Below are 16,130 nucleotides of genomic sequence, written 5' to 3' on the forward strand. Positions count from 1 at the left end.
TTCGCCGCCGTCGACCTTCGATCTCCATTCACCCTTTGTCGCTCACCGATTTCCGATCTCTGGGCTGCGGGTCTCCATCCGCCGATCGCTTGCCTCACGTCTTTCAATTCGCTGGTTTCCGGTCGCCTCTCTTGCATCCCTACCGCTGGATGCCTATCAATGGTCTTTGGTTCTTGGTTGCAATTCACTTGCCACCAATCTTAGGTCTTCGATCCACGAGCCACCCAACCATAGAAATTTTATGCCGTTATTAAATAATTTCTATCTCCAAGACAGAAATTTTGTATCGTTGTCGAAATTTTGTATCGTTGTCAAACGCGTGTCACTACTCAGAAATTCGTCCAATGAATAGAAATAGAAAAATAGAGCTCAAGAATAGAATGGTTATCATTCGTGCCTTTAACACCCTTACTTGCAAGCTTTTCCTAACAATTTATTTTGGGATAAATGCATTGAAAGTCCAAACATTTGTTACGAAAGCACAATTAAATCTTAAAACCTATAAAAAGTACAATCAAATCCTAAAATTTTTTAAATTGATGCAATTGAATCCTTCCATAAACTTCATCCAATTTGACCGACGAAAAATACTAACTTGATTTTTTTTTCTATTGTATGTGGCGCTGAAATGACTTAAACGACTCATTTTCGATCCAAATCTGATTTTGGTCCAATTTGACCGTTTTGCCACCGGTGGGACACGGTTGAGGAAGAAAGGAAAAGAAAAGAAATAAAGGAATAATTGTAATTTTTTTTTTGTTTAAGATAAAATGATGAATTTGAAATCACTTTTCAAATGAGATTCAAATACCAAAAAATATTTTCGGCCAACCATTTCCTTGAAACATAATTTCCTGAAAAGTGTTTTCCTTAACATGATCGATGTGTACAATCATCTTGATACAATTTTCTACATGTTTTTTTTTTTCTCTTGTGAAAATTCGCGTCCATTCCAACATGTAAAATAATACAACGACTATAATCTTGGAAAACGCAGCAATCAAACGTAGTCCATTCATTCTAAGAGATCTGCCGAAATAGGCCCAACCACATAGAAAATGAGAGTTCCTCCCGCTGCTGAGAGTTGTGGCATGGAACTACTTCTGCTCACACACAATATTTACAAGTAGCTTACCGCGTCGAAGAGCTCAACAGTCATCGACCAAGTCCGATGCTATACTGGTTACAATCAAACGTAGTCCAGTCCCTTCAGCATAAATTTAAAAGCATGACGACGCCATCCACAATACATTTGCCAGCCTTGCCGGCAGGAAAAATCACGCTGGTTCTGAAATCAGCCGCTGTGTTTTCGCCTTGGCTTTGTAGTTCTCAGCACCTCTTCTTGATCTTCTTCCAGCTTTCTCCTCAGGTTCTTCATATCCTCATCACTCACCACGCCATTCAGTCTTTGGTTTGCGGCATATGCTTCAGCCAACTTCCGTTTGCACTCTTTGCTGGCTGAATCGTGAGAGACCACTGATAACAGAAGAAGTGAGAGCAGAAATTGCAGACGGCCTATTGCGTTATTTGGACAACTAATGATTTTGAGCCAATCAGGTATATACCCAATTGACAGGGGCTAATTCCCCAAAAATACCTCCAACTTTAGGTTTAATCTCGATACCCTGAACTTTTATTTGTCAAAAATGAAAATTTTAATTTTCACTCCAGCCCCAAATCTGCCCACTGTCTAAAAATTACTATTAATTTCTTCAAAATTATCAATATTGGGGAAGATGTTGTTCCATACGAAAGTAAGGGTGTTGATAAAGACGTGGGTTCTGATAATGAAACTCTAGTTGGCCGGCCCTATTGTTGATAATTTTGAAGAAATTAATGGCGACTTTTTATCGCATGGGGGACTAGAATGAAAGTTGGAGATTTTTTTTAGACAAAAAGAAGTTAGGGCAGAATGGGGATTAAACCTAAAGTTGGGGGTTTTATAGGGAATTAGGTCGATCAAGCAGCTAAAGATAGTTGCATAATGCAACTTTTATCTCGTCTCCTTTTATTGTGAGGGAACTTGTACTATAAAAAGCTTTCTTCTATCCAAGTATGTTTCTTTCTAAACTTAGGACCTCATATTCACAAGAAATAGATGCAAGTATGTCCCTACCCACCTCTCCAATTATGTAAAGAAAACATGTTGTCTTATCTCAGGCCTCCCATCCGGCTCAACATCCTAAATCGTAAAAGCTAGTGTTTATGCATGAGTTGGTTACTGGATCAACACTAACTGAATGACCACACTCTGATCTTCGGTCAAGACTCAAGGACAGATGCACATCCCAATTGTGTCGAAATCATGCGCCATACGGTTAAGCATCAAACTCTGACTGAATGACCTATGAATGATTCAAATATATGCATGCACACCATTGCATACTTTAGGAAACTGCAAAATCTCCATTAGAGAAAAACAGAGTTCAGATAACAAACCTGGATTTGGATAATCTCTTCCAATTATGCACTTTGCTTTAGTTTGAATGTTCAAGGGAGCTTTCCATGGTTCATAAATAAACTCCTTTGGCATATCTGATTTATTTTCATCCAGTCATATGTTTGAAATGAGAAACTCGCCCCCAAGAAAGGGAAAAGTGACAGAGATGGTCCTAATGTATACACGTACCCTTCAATACAGGTAAAAAATGGCGTATGTAGTTGCCATTCGGGTCGTATTTCTTTCCAAAAGATACTGGAGAATAGATGCGATTATACTGCACAGGACAACAATGAGTGAACAGACAAGGTTCATTTAGACGAAAGAACAATCCTGAAACAGCAGATTCAGATTTCCATGATGAAGCTGCTGCTCCAAGAATACAAGCCTCTGATAGGTGCAATTGCCAAGCCCAAATTAGTCCGACTTACCTTGATATGAACATTTTAGACTGCCAGATAAACAATTCATCTAGGAAACATAAGTTGACAAGCCCAAATCACGGGTTACTACTAGAACATCACCAACGTAGAATAAGAGTACCAAGAAAAGCTACCATGGATAAAGAAGTTGACAAGCATGTGCTGACGCTGAAAATCTAATCAAAGCGTACAAAGAGTACCAAGTTCCTTGCACACATGGAACAGTTCGAACCAAACTTCTCATGATTGCAATGGAACTTGGGAGATGGTATTTACCTGGTAGAAAAATGAAGAACATGACAACCACAGCCAGTTTCCATTGTTGATTGCCCAGTCTGAGTCAATGAGGAGTCTCTCAAAAACATCCCGTCCCTTTTCCCAGTGAACAAACTGCATCCACATGCAATTTATATGAAGGAAAGCAACTGGAATCTCTAATACATACAGATGCTCACAGAATGAATGTCATGTACCAGATCTCCACGTGTTAAGAAACATGCTACGCAATGACGAGCTAGGTGGTGCATCCAACCCCACTTGCGGAGCTACATCAGCAACATAGATTACATGCAGGGCAAGACGAGAACATTACAAAAAATACATTTAAGTTTTGAGATCAGATAATTATGGTGGAAACAATAGGTAGCCCAAACAACTTGAGCAACTTTTCCCCGCCTAACCTGCACCATTATAGCATCAATCCAAGGGTATCCCGTCCTAGCTTCCCTCCAAGCAGCAAGCAGTTGCTCGTCATCACTCCAAGGTATCTGTATGGCCAAAGAGTATTTTAAGTATGAAATGTACTTCTAGAAAATATCTCCACAGTGCACATCCAGTGTCTACCAGGGATTCAAATTGCTCTAGAAATAGAAGAGGTTTCTCTTGATATCAGTGTACCATAAGCCAGTAGTTCCAATCACCTGTTTACATATCCTGTTACCCCTCATCTTATTAAAATTAGGAGTACCAAAAGCTGCTGTGTAGAAGAAATCTCGCCACAACAACTTCAAAATGAAAAACGGAAATGATTAGAGATAAGTAGCTGGAAGTTCTTACAGTTGGAACAGGAACACATAACATAATTGTCATTAGAAACTACCTGCCCCAGAAGAGAAACAGGAGGTGATGTATGCTTCTTGACATCCTTATAGGTATCTTGAAGGCATTGATAGAAGTATCTGGATGAGAGACAACCAAACTGCCCCACAACTTAGAATAGAATGGATAGAGCAAACTATGGTAGGAAATCTATGTACAGAGAGACCAATGGAATACGATTATATGGAAGTGAAACAAATAGGGATGTAGAATTGACAAACAAGATGTTAAATGACTCTCTGCTTGAACTCACTTTCAAGTAGGGTGATAAAACTGTTGTTGCTGGCTTGTTAAAAGCAGAAGGGTTGCCCTTTGGTTTGTCGAAATCTGCTATCCAAGCCTACATTACCACAAGAGGGAGCATGCTCATGACAATAGAAAATTGCAATTGACAGCTTACAAGAAGTTCCCAACAGCAACACGAATGACACACCAATCAACTTTAAACATATAGCATTCACCTTTCATTCGATGAATTTGGAGTGAAAAATAACATAGACAGATAATACTAGCGTCATCCTGATAAGGCAGACAAATGACAGCATAACACTTCCCAGAGATAATTGGCATTACCTAATCAAAATTTAGATTCATAGGTTCATGTCTGCTTACAGCATCTCGTCGATCAGAGATGCTGGATTGTTTTACCCTTACATCAGTTGCAATGGCACTATCAGGCTAACAATCAAACTCTGTATACAATATCAGCAGCAAAAATTGAAGGAGGAGTAATGTCCCCCATTTGGCGAGCAGCCAAAGACATGAGCTTGCAAATGAAGGACCACTGGCTAACATTAAATATACTATTCAGCAAAGCACCAAAGAACATAGGATTATTGGTTATAGTGACATTTGATGAAATGTAAATTCCATAGTACAGGTTGACGGCATCCAGATTCAGTACTTAGTGGAAACTACTAGTTTGCAACTGCTTCTGGCCATCAAGCATATGAATTCAACAATAGCTTGAGTGTCAAATTGTTCTAAACTACTTGGGGACATAATTAACTATTCTGGAACCACAAAAGCACCATAACACCGTACAATGTAGGGCTTCCTAACAAGACATCAATTCTAGCTACTTGAGCAGAAATTGTACTTTGCAAATAGATTAACAGAAACAAAACAACTGAAAGCACATTAGAATGAGCTTAGTTTTTCAATTAGCTTCGGTAAACTGCCATACCTTATTACTGAGTGCCTCTTTCATTCTTGTCAATGCAACAGTTTCTCCACCTCGGAAAGGGGCCACTTCATCCTGCGAAAACATGCTTCTCTAATCTTGATGACAGTCTTAAGATAGTCGAAAATTGCATGGCAAATTGCAGGCCTCAGCAGCTCTAACCTGCTCAGCTTCATTGTAACCAAGTTCAATCAGTGTAGGAACTTCATAAACCTCGCATCTTCCAACCGCCCCAACTGGAGGAACAGAAGAAAGCATGGTTGAAAGTGGTGAAGCCTCCCATGAGGGTTTTCCAGCAAGCTTCAGAAATGATTGGTAACTCAAAGGTGGGTTTTCCTCCATTCTGATGATTCAGCCCCGCAAGTAATAAAATCAAACCAGGACAAGATCACCACAAATTAGCAGAGATACATGCTAAAGTGTGGAGACAAGCTCAAAACATCAACTGCTCACTAGACACCTAAACAAGGACTTACTCTTGCTACAATGTCTGCTGGATCAAACAACGTATGGCTCACAGGGGAGAAAATCTCCATGCCAGCAGCAGATGCAAAGTTCTGTCCTCGCAGACAAGACAATCTCTCATTAGATAAAGTAAGTAAAGATAAGCAACTCAATTTCATCATTCGACTAGGAATGTAAGAGAATCTCCTCCCATCATTGCTTGTCCGGAGCTTGATAGTAACTGCTCCATCACTCCTGAACCGCAATGAACTACCGCAAAAGTTTCAAACAGAGTTTCTCACCTTAACTTTATTATCCAGTGCTTGGTAATAAGGGTCAGTGTCGTGCTCGAAGCAAAGTTTGTTGATATTCCACTGCAACAGCCAGATTCCATCTAATAATCAAATAAGTAACGACAAATTGGAAGCATACATGAGCTTCACGTATAATGCGCATGCACTTAACCTCTAACTCACACTTCATTACTAAGCAGAGCAACGGTATCTGTAATTGAAATTGAAGTACGAAGACGAAGCTCTCTCAAACTCAACGGCTCACCTCTTCCAAGCACCGGATCAACACCTCGCCAGGGCTCCCCTTCAACACCAGCAACCTCGAACCGAGCTTCTTAAGGCTCGAATCCAGATCTGCCAGGCTCTCGAGCAAGAACCGGATCCGTTTCACGCCCGCCCTGGACGAGCCGGGGGAGAAGGCGGTCGGGTCCGGCTCCATGTAGTGCGGATCGATCACGAAAACCGGGTAGAGGAAATCGCACGCTCTCGAAGCGTGCTCGAGCGCGGGGTTGTCGTGGATCCTGAGGCCTTTCCTGAACCACATCAGCGAAGAAGACGATGCAGGAGACGCCATTGTTGGTGCGGAACTCGGAGATGAGCGAGAGTCGCGTGGGAGTTTGAAGTTAAAATGACTTGGTGCGATTCGCGCCTTCTCGTTGGTGAGTGGAACTCGAACGTGGCCATGCTAACGTGCGCTCGAGTCGCGTGATCGATGGCTACGTACGTACGTGGGCGATGGCGGACCAGGTTGAGGAGGCTGAGGTGCGCTGTGCGCTATCGGCGTACGTTAGAGGAACTGGGTGGGGAAGGCTCGTGGGATAGGTCCATGAGGCGCCACGTTGACGGGTTAAAATTGCATTATTAAGATACGCACACATATTTTGACCCAAAAAAAAAAAAATGATTACGCACACATATGAATCTAATGCGAAAATTCCAAATAGTGAAATACCCTCATCTTTTTAAAAAAGAATTTAAAATGAATCTTATTACAAATGAAAGCCTAAAGTATCATCTTTTTATCAAATAAGGCTTTGAAGTAGATTTTATTTCAAATAAGTATTTGAAAGAGTCATATCAATCTAAAAAAAAAAGGCGTGATCTCATTGGTCAAAAGGTATTTTTGTATTTTACTTTTTTGAAAAAATTATTTCATTTTTTCTATTCATTTTTCCATTTTCTTTCTTTTTCATTTTTTGTTCTTTTCCCATTCCCTCTTCGGATTCAAGCAAGGCCTAGGCGAGGGGAGGGCAACAGATTTGGTGAGGGTTGTCCGATGCTTGGGAGGGCAATCCTCGCCTTAGGCCGGCGGAGGTCGACCATCAAGCATGGCCGAGGAAGCAAAGAGAGAAAAAGAAAAAATAAAATAAAAGTAAAAACATATATACATACTTAATTTTTTTTTTAATTAAAACACTCCTTCTTCAATGGCTAGAATAGTCACATGTTCTCCTAGTAGCCAAAAGTCCTTGTTTGAGATTATTTGGTCACTTCATGTCTTATTTAAAATAAAGATCCATTTCTTATCCTTATTTGAGAAAACGAAGGTATTTCATCCTCTTATTTGAACTTTTACATAATCTAATTGATTTATTTTTTTTAAAGAAATGGTGGTCATCTTTAATACGCCAAAAATAATTAAAAATTATTGTGGACCGCTCTTTTAAGAAATTGTGATCTAAAAACTAACTAACGTGGTTGCAAAACTCTTATTTTTGCTTGAATAAATTGGCCACTCATAAAATCTGCCACGGAAGAAATTCAGCTAGTGAAATTTGAGTGATTCAAGACATGATCTTTCTCCAAGATACATCGTACATGGAGACGTGAAATAAAACTAAGGTATGTCCATGGAAATGCGAAATGGATCCAATCGCTCAAATTAGCCGATACGAACGAACCATGTGCCCTCTACTTCGAGCCACGTACGGCGAGCAACTTCACGTCATCGATGACCGGCCCGCACAGGGAACCCGAGTGATCGCTCGCCATGGTGTAGTAGGAGCTAAGGAACGCCACCTGTGTCCGCGCCGCCTCGGCCTCAAACCGCAGCTCAGCCCGCACGAAGCCGCCCTTCCCCTTCGACTCGTAAGGGACCCGAACGCTGCCTCTCCCAGCGCGTGCCTCCACCTGCATCTGCCCCTCGCACGAGTCCCTGGCGTCGCCCACGGCAAACGTGAGGACGTAGGCCTTGCCGGGGACGGTGAAGACGACCTGAGACACGGCGCTCTCTCTCCCGGCGACGAGCTCCACCGCCCGCTTGCCCTCCGGCACGGCAAAGTGGTCGGAGTCGACGTACTTGACGGCCTTGAGGGAGTCGATGATCCAGCCGGGTATGGGGCTGTGGTCGTCCTCGATGTGGGGCGGGACTAGGACTCCCCAGGACGAGTTTGGGAAAACGTAGGGGCCTTCTTCGAAGTTCCCATTCTTTACCAAGTTATCTGCAGGAAAGCAGCAGAATGAATCATGTGATGGGGACTCGTTGACAAGGGTCTATCCATCTATCTATCTATCTGCAATAGAAACTTAGAGAGACAGATTACGCTGGGTGCGCTTAGGAATATTCAAGGCCTTCAAAGCAATCAAGTCGATCAAGGGGCCACAAGCCGGATCCTCTCCGATCCCGGGGTTATGGAACGAGATGTCCACCTCGGCGTCGTCGGCCTGAAAGCCCCACGCGTACGAGTCCCACCCATTGCTGCTGTACACAGTCTGCACAGGCAGTATCCCCCAGTCGTCGGCCTCCACGTTCGGCGACACCGACACGTTCAGCTTCTCGTCCTGTGCGCACGTGCGGGTCATGGTGAACGTGACCGAGTAATACGAGCCCTTGGTGAGGTTCACTCTTTGCTTGATCGCGGCCTCGTTACCGAGCCGAACCGCGAACTTGCCCTCGGGCACGACCAGCAACATGTCCCCCTGCTTTTGGCCCGCTTTGATGTACTCCACGTAGCCCGAGATCTCCCAGTCGGGTATGGCGGCTCGACCCGTCACCACCGTGCCTTTCATCTCCCAAGGCTTCGGCCCGAGCTCGAAGTTGCCATTGGGCAATAACCCTGAGATCAGAGGGAAACAAGTACAACAACATGTTCATTGGGATTAAGACACATTTTCACTTTTACAAAACATTACGGCCATTTGAGAGCTTGCCATCGATCAAGGACGTGGCTTTGTAGCAGAAGGAGCTCGTTAGCAGCAGCACCACCAACATTGCCATTGGAGAGCTCACCATGGACCGTTGTGACTTCTGGGAATTACTAATGCTACGGCTGCTTCCATGATCTTGGGCTTTTATATGGTTTTTGGCAGAATAAGAAAAAAAGCGAGTGGAAGGAGATGTGTGAAAATTTCATTAACCCACAATTTTCGGGAAGGGACATAATATAGAAAGCTACTAATCCAACTGTCTAACAGTGCTGTCAGTTATTTCTGACCGCACCATCTTCTAATTAGTAAGTGTTTTATGCAAAATACGCGGTGATGGTGTGCGGATCTATGGTTGAAATTGTACAGTCCCTGGCAATATTGTCGAGAAAACATTTCTCTATAATAAGCTTTATATTATGGTGTTGCTTGCATGGCAATGTCTTCTCAAGAGGGTACTGGCCAGGCCAGATGATCCAATTTGCATGTTATTCTTTTTTGTGCTGTTGCCCTCTGATCCATTAATCTATCCTCTGCCCTTCATTTCCAGACCAAAATGGTTATAATAATGTACGGTTTCTTAAGCCATGGTCGATCAACATGGGTGTCCTAACAGCCACCACATGCACATTTTAAAAGCAGAAATTCCTCGGACAGATAAAACTACGTATATCTTTGCCTGCGTGCGATCGAAGCATGGTAACGCGCATTTCGCATGTAATTAAGGGGGGCAGATCGATCGATAACGTTGAATTCTTCGGGAGATTGTTTCCGGGGGAGGTCAAAGATATGCTATTGATTGCCACATGCACGTTGCCAAAGCATATTTCAAACTTCTGTGAATCAAGTCACCTTGAGATTCCCTTTTACTTTTGATCATTTTCATTTGGGCTGTTCTCTGGCAGCCGTGTGGTTACCGAGGCTGTAACCTTGAGATTGTGATGTGCGGACACCGCATGTGTTAGAGAATAACCTGCATTCCGAGAAGAAAACATGGGCTGAACAATATCCACTGATCATCCTTTTTAAAGGAATTCCCAATCAAAAGGGAAGAAAATGGTAGCAATCCGGCTATCTTTTTTCTCAGGAGTTCGGCAATATGGAATCACTAATTCAGAAACAGAACCAGCCCCAGTGAGTTCTTTCTCCTGGTCGGCTTGGTTGGCAGCGATGTTGACAATTAACACAGCCAATGCGGTGACCTGTGCCGGCTAGAAAAAGGGTCGTTGAGCAACAGCTGAATGATGCAAATGCAAAATACAAGAGCATGGTTAGAGCAGGATGTTGTAACATGGGTGCATGTGTCTGGTCTAGTAAGTTGCACTCAGACAAATAGTTTCATAAGCCCAGAGAAACTCCCCCAAGCATACCTTCCTTTAGTGCTGTACAGGAACCAGATATGGGGCATAGCATGGTCAACTCCACCAGGTGCACCTCTGGCTCAATCACAATGTGTGAACATGCTTTAGGGTACTTCTTCATTATGTGTGAGTCTAAGAAGTCTGTCTAGTCACATCAAAACTACGCATTCTATCACGGTTCGATCTAGATTGAGTTGAGCTGACCCTTCATTAGGCAACTGTCTGCGCGGAACTTAGATATGTCTAAGCGGAGCTGGCAAACTATGATGAGTTTCCCGACTAGGGTACTCATGCCGGTGCACTCTAGAGGGGCATGCCATTGAAATTACAATTCCTTGATCACAAATTCTCCTCAAGCTTTACTGATCCGTGATGGTTGCGGAGTCTTGTGACACACGAAGACGCGAGTTCCGTATCAGGGAATGAGAGAGATTTGTCGTGCTACTTACTTACGGAGCTATCTCTAACCAGAATTGTTCGAGAGAATTATTCCTTCAGAACGTGAAAGACATCACCTGTGTGGAGAAATTTCATTGAGACCACACGCATACGATTTCATTCGTGCAGAAAATGGATCTATCAACTTTTATATCTCAAATTAATCATAGTTTCCTACAATGCTATGAACTGTTCAGGACTTGCAGTCCATCTTCATAATCAACTTTGCCTGCTAAGCTATGGGAAGGGCAAATACTGTAGTAAGGTCTGTCTCTCCTCCCCTCCGGAACAGTCATTGCCCTCCATTTTCCTCCCTAACGGAATGTTTCTGATAGGAATAGTCTAAAGTCAATCCGCGACGACATTCTTTACCTCTCTACCTTCTTAAGGTGAGCTAGTTATCTCTTTGTCATGAAATCTCACTCCTGGGAGATAGTGTCCTCTGGATGCACCTGCAAATAATAAACAAATTAGGACCCTTCATTTGACACGCAGATGAGTCTTGAATTAATCAGCCGTAACTAGTTGAGGTTAAATGTAAGAGAACGTGAATGTTTTCTTACTTGATAACATCCATCTTCGGTGAAGCTCACAGTCCTAACCTTCAACTCTCCTCTGCTGGTTGTCAGCTCATCGAGAATCTCAGCATCGGATTTTTCGTCCCCAACTTCCACGCTCCCGAAATGGGGTATTTCCCTCTCCTGATACACAACCTAGTGAGATAGTGTATAGACAGGGGAGCTAATTTATGACAACTAATGACAACAACTTAGCTTACTTGGCAAGAGGGGCTGAGAGAAAATCGTGGGGTACGAGTGACTTCTTCATATTCCGCCGCGTCTAATTCTCGCAGATGATGTGGATTGAACAACTTGGGTAATACATGTTGCCTTATGCTTATGAGAAGAAAGAACGGCAAGGGGAATAGAATTCCGGCAATCGGGATATTTGTCATTCCGAAACACAGCAACAGATACACAAACTGAAATATGGTGAATGAGGCTATATATTTGAAAGGCACAGACTCCACATAAGAAGCATGAACCCCTTCCAGGATCCTGTCAACAGACATAATCGTTGTAAGAAAAATCTGCAGATCCTCCATCAAGGGAGAAATCAATTTCATGGTAATGGCTATTCATGACATTTCATCAACTTGACTGCCCAAACATTGTAATGTTCTATATTTATGGCAATATACCTGTACCGCCGGCTGGGAGTGATGAAGAGAAATAGCATTCTTTCCCAAAATTGATTTCCAGGAAGACTATCTATGGCCATGTACGCGAAATAACCCCAAAGTACTGATGTGGGTATGAGCTTAATCATAGGCATGGCGCATACTGAGGCTGCCACTAGGACCGACTGTACTAAATTGCTAAGTCTTTGCTCATTCACGCGGACTGGCAAGTAAGCGTCAATTTGCTTCTCAGGATCAAATGAAGCCTTTTCTGCATCTCCTTTACTGCTTTGAATGACTGCTTCCTTCAAGTCTTCTAGCTCCTTCACCACTGAAGAAATCTACCACACACAAAACAATTCAAAGGGCTTAATTTAGATTGCAAATTTCTGCACTGAGTAGTATTCTTCTGCATGACAGCTTAATGTACTGATGGTTTTCGGGTGTCCGCCATGAGATTATTTTGATGTTAACCATAAGACTTACCACTGGACTGCTTTCCATCTCGATGAAAGCATCTTGCATCTTCCCATATATTTTGGAGTTGCTATCTTTCTGCCTGATGCTCTCCTTTGCACTCTCGATCATCTTCCTCCTAATATGCTGCAAGTGAAAAATTTGCATCCAATCTACATGATCTGACACCACTTCCAAAGTATTTTTTGTGATTTGAGCTGAAAACACAATCCACCAACCTGTCTTTTGAGGACAGCGAGGCTTTTAGTGTGCATAGGGGACTGAGGTAGGACTCCGTTGGATGGAGGCAACCCCATCAATCCACAAAGCAAAGTCTGGAAGAACCAAACAAAATAGGAGCAATTAACTTCTCAGTGTAACATACTCAGAAATGTGTTTTAAGATATGATGCATGGATAATGTATATGTACCAGGAAACCTAGAAGAAAGATGTCGTAATGGTAGGCAGATGGATTCTTCAGGTTGAACTCCTTCTGTTGCGCTAATTGCGAAGCTACACTATGGTCGAAGAAGTAAAGACCAGCAATCATCACTGCAGGGATGAAGGCGGCGAACACGTATGCTGGTGAGACCCTTCCCATGTCCTAAATAATGTTTGATGAGGAGGCACATTGAAATCAGGGAAACAGTGTAAGAGTTGAGATCTTCTCGGAGAATGATACTATATATAATCTGCTAATGAGAAATTCTAATGAATATTAGAATCAGAAGAGGGAAAAGATGCGTGTTTAAATCCTCAGCTGAAGCAATCCATTGATTTTAAGTCCCAGTTTCCTCGACCACCCTCATTTCCCAAAACCAGAAAAGGGCACAAATAATATGTTACTAGAATACCTTGATGACAGTCCAGTGATGTAAGGATGCCGATTCCCATGGTAGTGGGCTAAAGAGCCTTCTCGGCACACCCGATGGAACTTTGTTCGGTAAACTGAAAGACAGTAATGTCCAGAGTAAAACCATCAGAGGGACCCCATAATCAGCAGTTAAGTTTCTGAGCCATCCTATGGAAAATAAGGAACTGTGTCAGATATTTAAAAAAAAAAAATCATGAAGAAATTTGCTAGACACATTGGTGGACGATGGGGTGGTTGTCATTGCAAACCTGTGCCATACAGCCAAGATCTTGCCTTCCTGCTCTTTAAAGCAGTGTAAAGAACGCCAAAGGTGAAAATAATCCCCAGAAGCCCATTTGTGTAGAGCCAGTGAAACTGGTACTTCAGCAGGTTCTGATCTTCAGCTTTCGGGATTTTAAACTCGCTCACTGCTCCCTGCAATTCACACGTTTATCTTATATATGACAACGGAATTGCGTACACCCATGAAAAGATCTCCAATTTTGTGATTATCTCTTTGCAGAGCATCTTTGTTCTAATTCCTGGGCTAAGGTACCTTGATAGCCTCTTGAATGAACAAAATAGTGATAAGCATGCCGAAAAGCTCTCCTGCAACTCTTGTGAACCTGTTGATTATGTTGCAAGCATTGAAAATTGCTAGGAGAAATAGCAACAGAGCAGTCCAAACGCATACCCTGCACAATATTTCAGGAGCCTTGTCATTTGACAAGATTGATAATCATTGCCAACAACAAAAGGGGAAAAGACACCCTGAAGAAATGTAACAGTTATGGCCTAATAATATGAAGGATTGATAGCTATTAGCATACCATCCAGCCCAAGCTAAGTACAGTTCTGGCCCCAAACCTTCCCTGCCTTTGGCAAACTTGTAGAGATAAGCATACATGATAACCGTCGGCTCAGCAACTCCAAGTATCAAAAGCGGTTGCCCGCCGAATATCGAGTGGATGATGCCACATATAGCAGTAGAAGCTAATGCTTCTACAGTGCTCAAGCTTCCCTCTGGTAAGGGAACAAAAAAACAGACGAGTCATGATCCACCAAGACTGCATCAAGTACAGCAAAGAAGGTGTCGAAAAGAAGTCTAAATCCCGTTTCATTCTTGTCGGCATGGATGCAAAAGAATATATTGATCACAAGGGAAAGGGGAAACCTTAAATGTGAAAAAAGATGGGAAATTTTGCGGCAATATTCACAAGAAAAACAGGGGAAATGCTCAAAATGAGAGCTATCAAGTATCATCAACTGACCTGTGTCTCTACTCAATTGCTCACCAAAGGCAATGACAGGAAGAGCAGAGGCAAAGAAAATATATGTGGTTGGTGCCAATATGCTGCAGCCGATTCAGAATTAATCTAGTTTAGTACATAGTGGATTTTTTTGTCAAAGGTAAGTTCCAGTAGCATGCAAGTCGGGCGTTGAAAACAAGAGGTTAAAGAACAGTGGCAAAACTCGAGTACCTAATTCCAGAGCGCAGGCCATTGATCCAGTCTTGCTTGTAACACAACGCTCTTCCTCTAAGATCTGCCCTTATGCCTTCAAATGGAGATTTAATATTCTCCATCTCTGCTGAAACAGAGAGAATCGCCGAAAATGCAGAAAATCGATCATGATAAGGAGGAAGGAGGATTAAAGAAAGTAGAAGGGAAACATCAAAACCAAGTAATCTCTCTAGGATATGAATGACTGCACATTTGGTTCCACTTGGCATAGATAGAACAAATCGTTTCTGCCATCCTTTTCATGTTTTCTAGACGCTACAGTCGGCAAAAGACAGCCCCGATGGAGAGACTGGTGCGTAAATTTTCTTGGCCTTCCATTCTCCAAGCTTGAGCATAAAGAACAGATTTTTTTTACTCATAGCAGCTTCTTTTCGTGCGTTAAAATCACACCCGTTTTCTCTAAAGAAGGGTTCGAAGTAAAGATCTTCGCGACGTAAGTTCGGAACGACAGAGCGGCTTTGACACATGCCAGAATGCTTCTGAGAACGCAACTAGAGGTGGGAAACAAGACTGATGAAAAAAGAAAGAGACGGGGGGTCGTGCATGGCGCGAGCACACAAGAGACTGCATGCGCACCTTCTAGACGGCGGCGGCGGTGGCCCGTCTGATCCGCCGGAGAAGACGGAAGCAACAAACCTCGCAGCACTTCGTTTGGCCCAGTGGTGTGTGCCTGCGCCTGCTGCCTGCGCCTCCGCTTCGGTTGGTTGGCAGGCAATGGAGGAATAGGAGCCAACGGGTCGCTTCACGTCACGCCGGGCTTTAAATAGAGAAGCCCGAAAAGAGTCCAAAACGTGGGGCCCACCCTCACAGCTGGCAGCTCCCTTTGTTCGTAAGAGCAAAATCGATTCACATACTGAAAATATTGACACAGAATCTGATTGTGTTGTCATTTTGTGGGCCCACGTAATTACCCGAGCCTACGCAGTTGAAAACCGAAGGTCAAAACGGTCCAAATTTTTGGGTTGTTTGAGCTCTTAGGGGCCTGTAGTGTCCCTCTTATTCAATGTTCATTTATTCTCGAAAATAGAAATTCATTTTATAACGTCAATTAAGTTTTCTATTCTCGAGAACAGATCGATGGTTAGGGAATAGGATTGAAATAGTAACAAGAAGGGAATTGAGCTCTATGAGATCGAATCTCCCATTGTTCCTCACTAGTTCAATAGTAGAGCGGTCGGCCGTTAACCGATTGATCGTAGGTTCGAATCCTATTTGGGGAGATTTGATTCATTTGGAATTAAAGAATTGGGAATGAAATGATTCGCTTTGACCATTAAGAATAGGTAACTCGTTC

General features: G+C 42.8%; 3 protein-coding genes across 3 annotated transcripts; all 3 read right to left on the bottom strand.

Annotated features, from left to right (window-relative positions):
• Positions 1-1,054: 1,054 nt before the first annotated feature.
• LOC115738109 ((6-4)DNA photolyase) lies at positions 1,055-6,615 on the bottom strand. Its single transcript, XM_030670624.2, is given in 15 exon segments — positions 1,055-1,476; positions 2,440-2,535; positions 2,630-2,717; positions 3,139-3,252; positions 3,336-3,407; positions 3,543-3,629; positions 3,783-3,866; positions 3,962-4,060; positions 4,214-4,300; positions 5,147-5,218; positions 5,306-5,473; positions 5,475-5,486; positions 5,620-5,700; positions 5,890-5,961; positions 6,146-6,615. Coding segments are annotated over 15 exon segments (1,623 nt in total). The 5' UTR covers positions 6,455-6,615; the 3' UTR covers positions 1,055-1,294.
• Positions 6,616-7,791: 1,176 nt separating this feature from the next.
• LOC115738022 lies at positions 7,792-8,930 on the bottom strand. The gene is made up of 2 exons (XM_030670497.2): positions 8,424-8,930; positions 7,792-8,321 (listed from the first exon to the last, which is right to left on the bottom strand). The coding sequence occupies exons 1-2, from the start codon at positions 8,887-8,889 to the stop codon at positions 7,792-7,794; spliced, it is 996 nt and encodes a 331-aa protein (XP_030526357.2). The 5' UTR covers positions 8,890-8,930.
• Positions 8,931-11,056: 2,126 nt separating this feature from the next.
• LOC115738116 (boron transporter 4) lies at positions 11,057-14,927 on the bottom strand. The gene is made up of 13 exons (XM_030670635.2): positions 14,795-14,927; positions 14,585-14,667; positions 14,144-14,336; positions 13,870-14,008; positions 13,583-13,748; positions 13,315-13,481; positions 12,891-13,064; positions 12,699-12,794; positions 12,490-12,606; positions 12,025-12,344; positions 11,602-11,881; positions 11,387-11,524; positions 11,057-11,275 (listed from the first exon to the last, which is right to left on the bottom strand). The coding sequence occupies exons 1-13, from the start codon at positions 14,896-14,898 to the stop codon at positions 11,243-11,245; spliced, it is 2,010 nt and encodes a 669-aa protein (XP_030526495.1). The 5' UTR covers positions 14,899-14,927; the 3' UTR covers positions 11,057-11,242.
• Positions 14,928-16,130: the final 1,203 nt, after the last annotated feature.

This window comes from Rhodamnia argentea, chromosome 8 (assembly GCF_020921035.1).
Source record: "Rhodamnia argentea isolate NSW1041297 chromosome 8, ASM2092103v1, whole genome shotgun sequence".
Classification (NCBI taxonomy): domain Eukaryota; kingdom Viridiplantae; phylum Streptophyta; class Magnoliopsida; order Myrtales; family Myrtaceae; genus Rhodamnia; species Rhodamnia argentea.

What these genes read in the sequence shown, in the direction of transcription:
- LOC115738116 (XM_030670635.2), bottom strand. Translation starts at nt 14,898, where the DNA reads ATGGAGAATATTAAATCTCCATTTGAAGGCATAAGGGCAGATCTTAGA. An exon ending in TACTTAGCTTGGGCTGGATG is followed by an intron (nt 14,009 to 14,143) that starts GTATGCTAATAG and finishes AATATTGTGCAG; the next exon opens with GGTATGCGTTTGGACTGCTC. An exon ending in CCGAAGATGGATGTTATCAA is followed by an intron (nt 11,276 to 11,386) that starts GTAAGAAAACAT and finishes TATTATTTGCAG; the next exon opens with GTGCATCCAGAGGACACTAT.
- LOC115738022 (XM_030670497.2), bottom strand. Translation starts at nt 8,889, where the DNA reads ATGAAAGGCACGGTGGTGACGGGTCGAGCCGCCATACCCGACTGGGAG. An exon ending in TATTCCTAAGCGCACCCAGC is followed by an intron (nt 8,322 to 8,423) that starts GTAATCTGTCTC and finishes GCTTTCCTGCAG; the next exon opens with ATAACTTGGTAAAGAATGGG.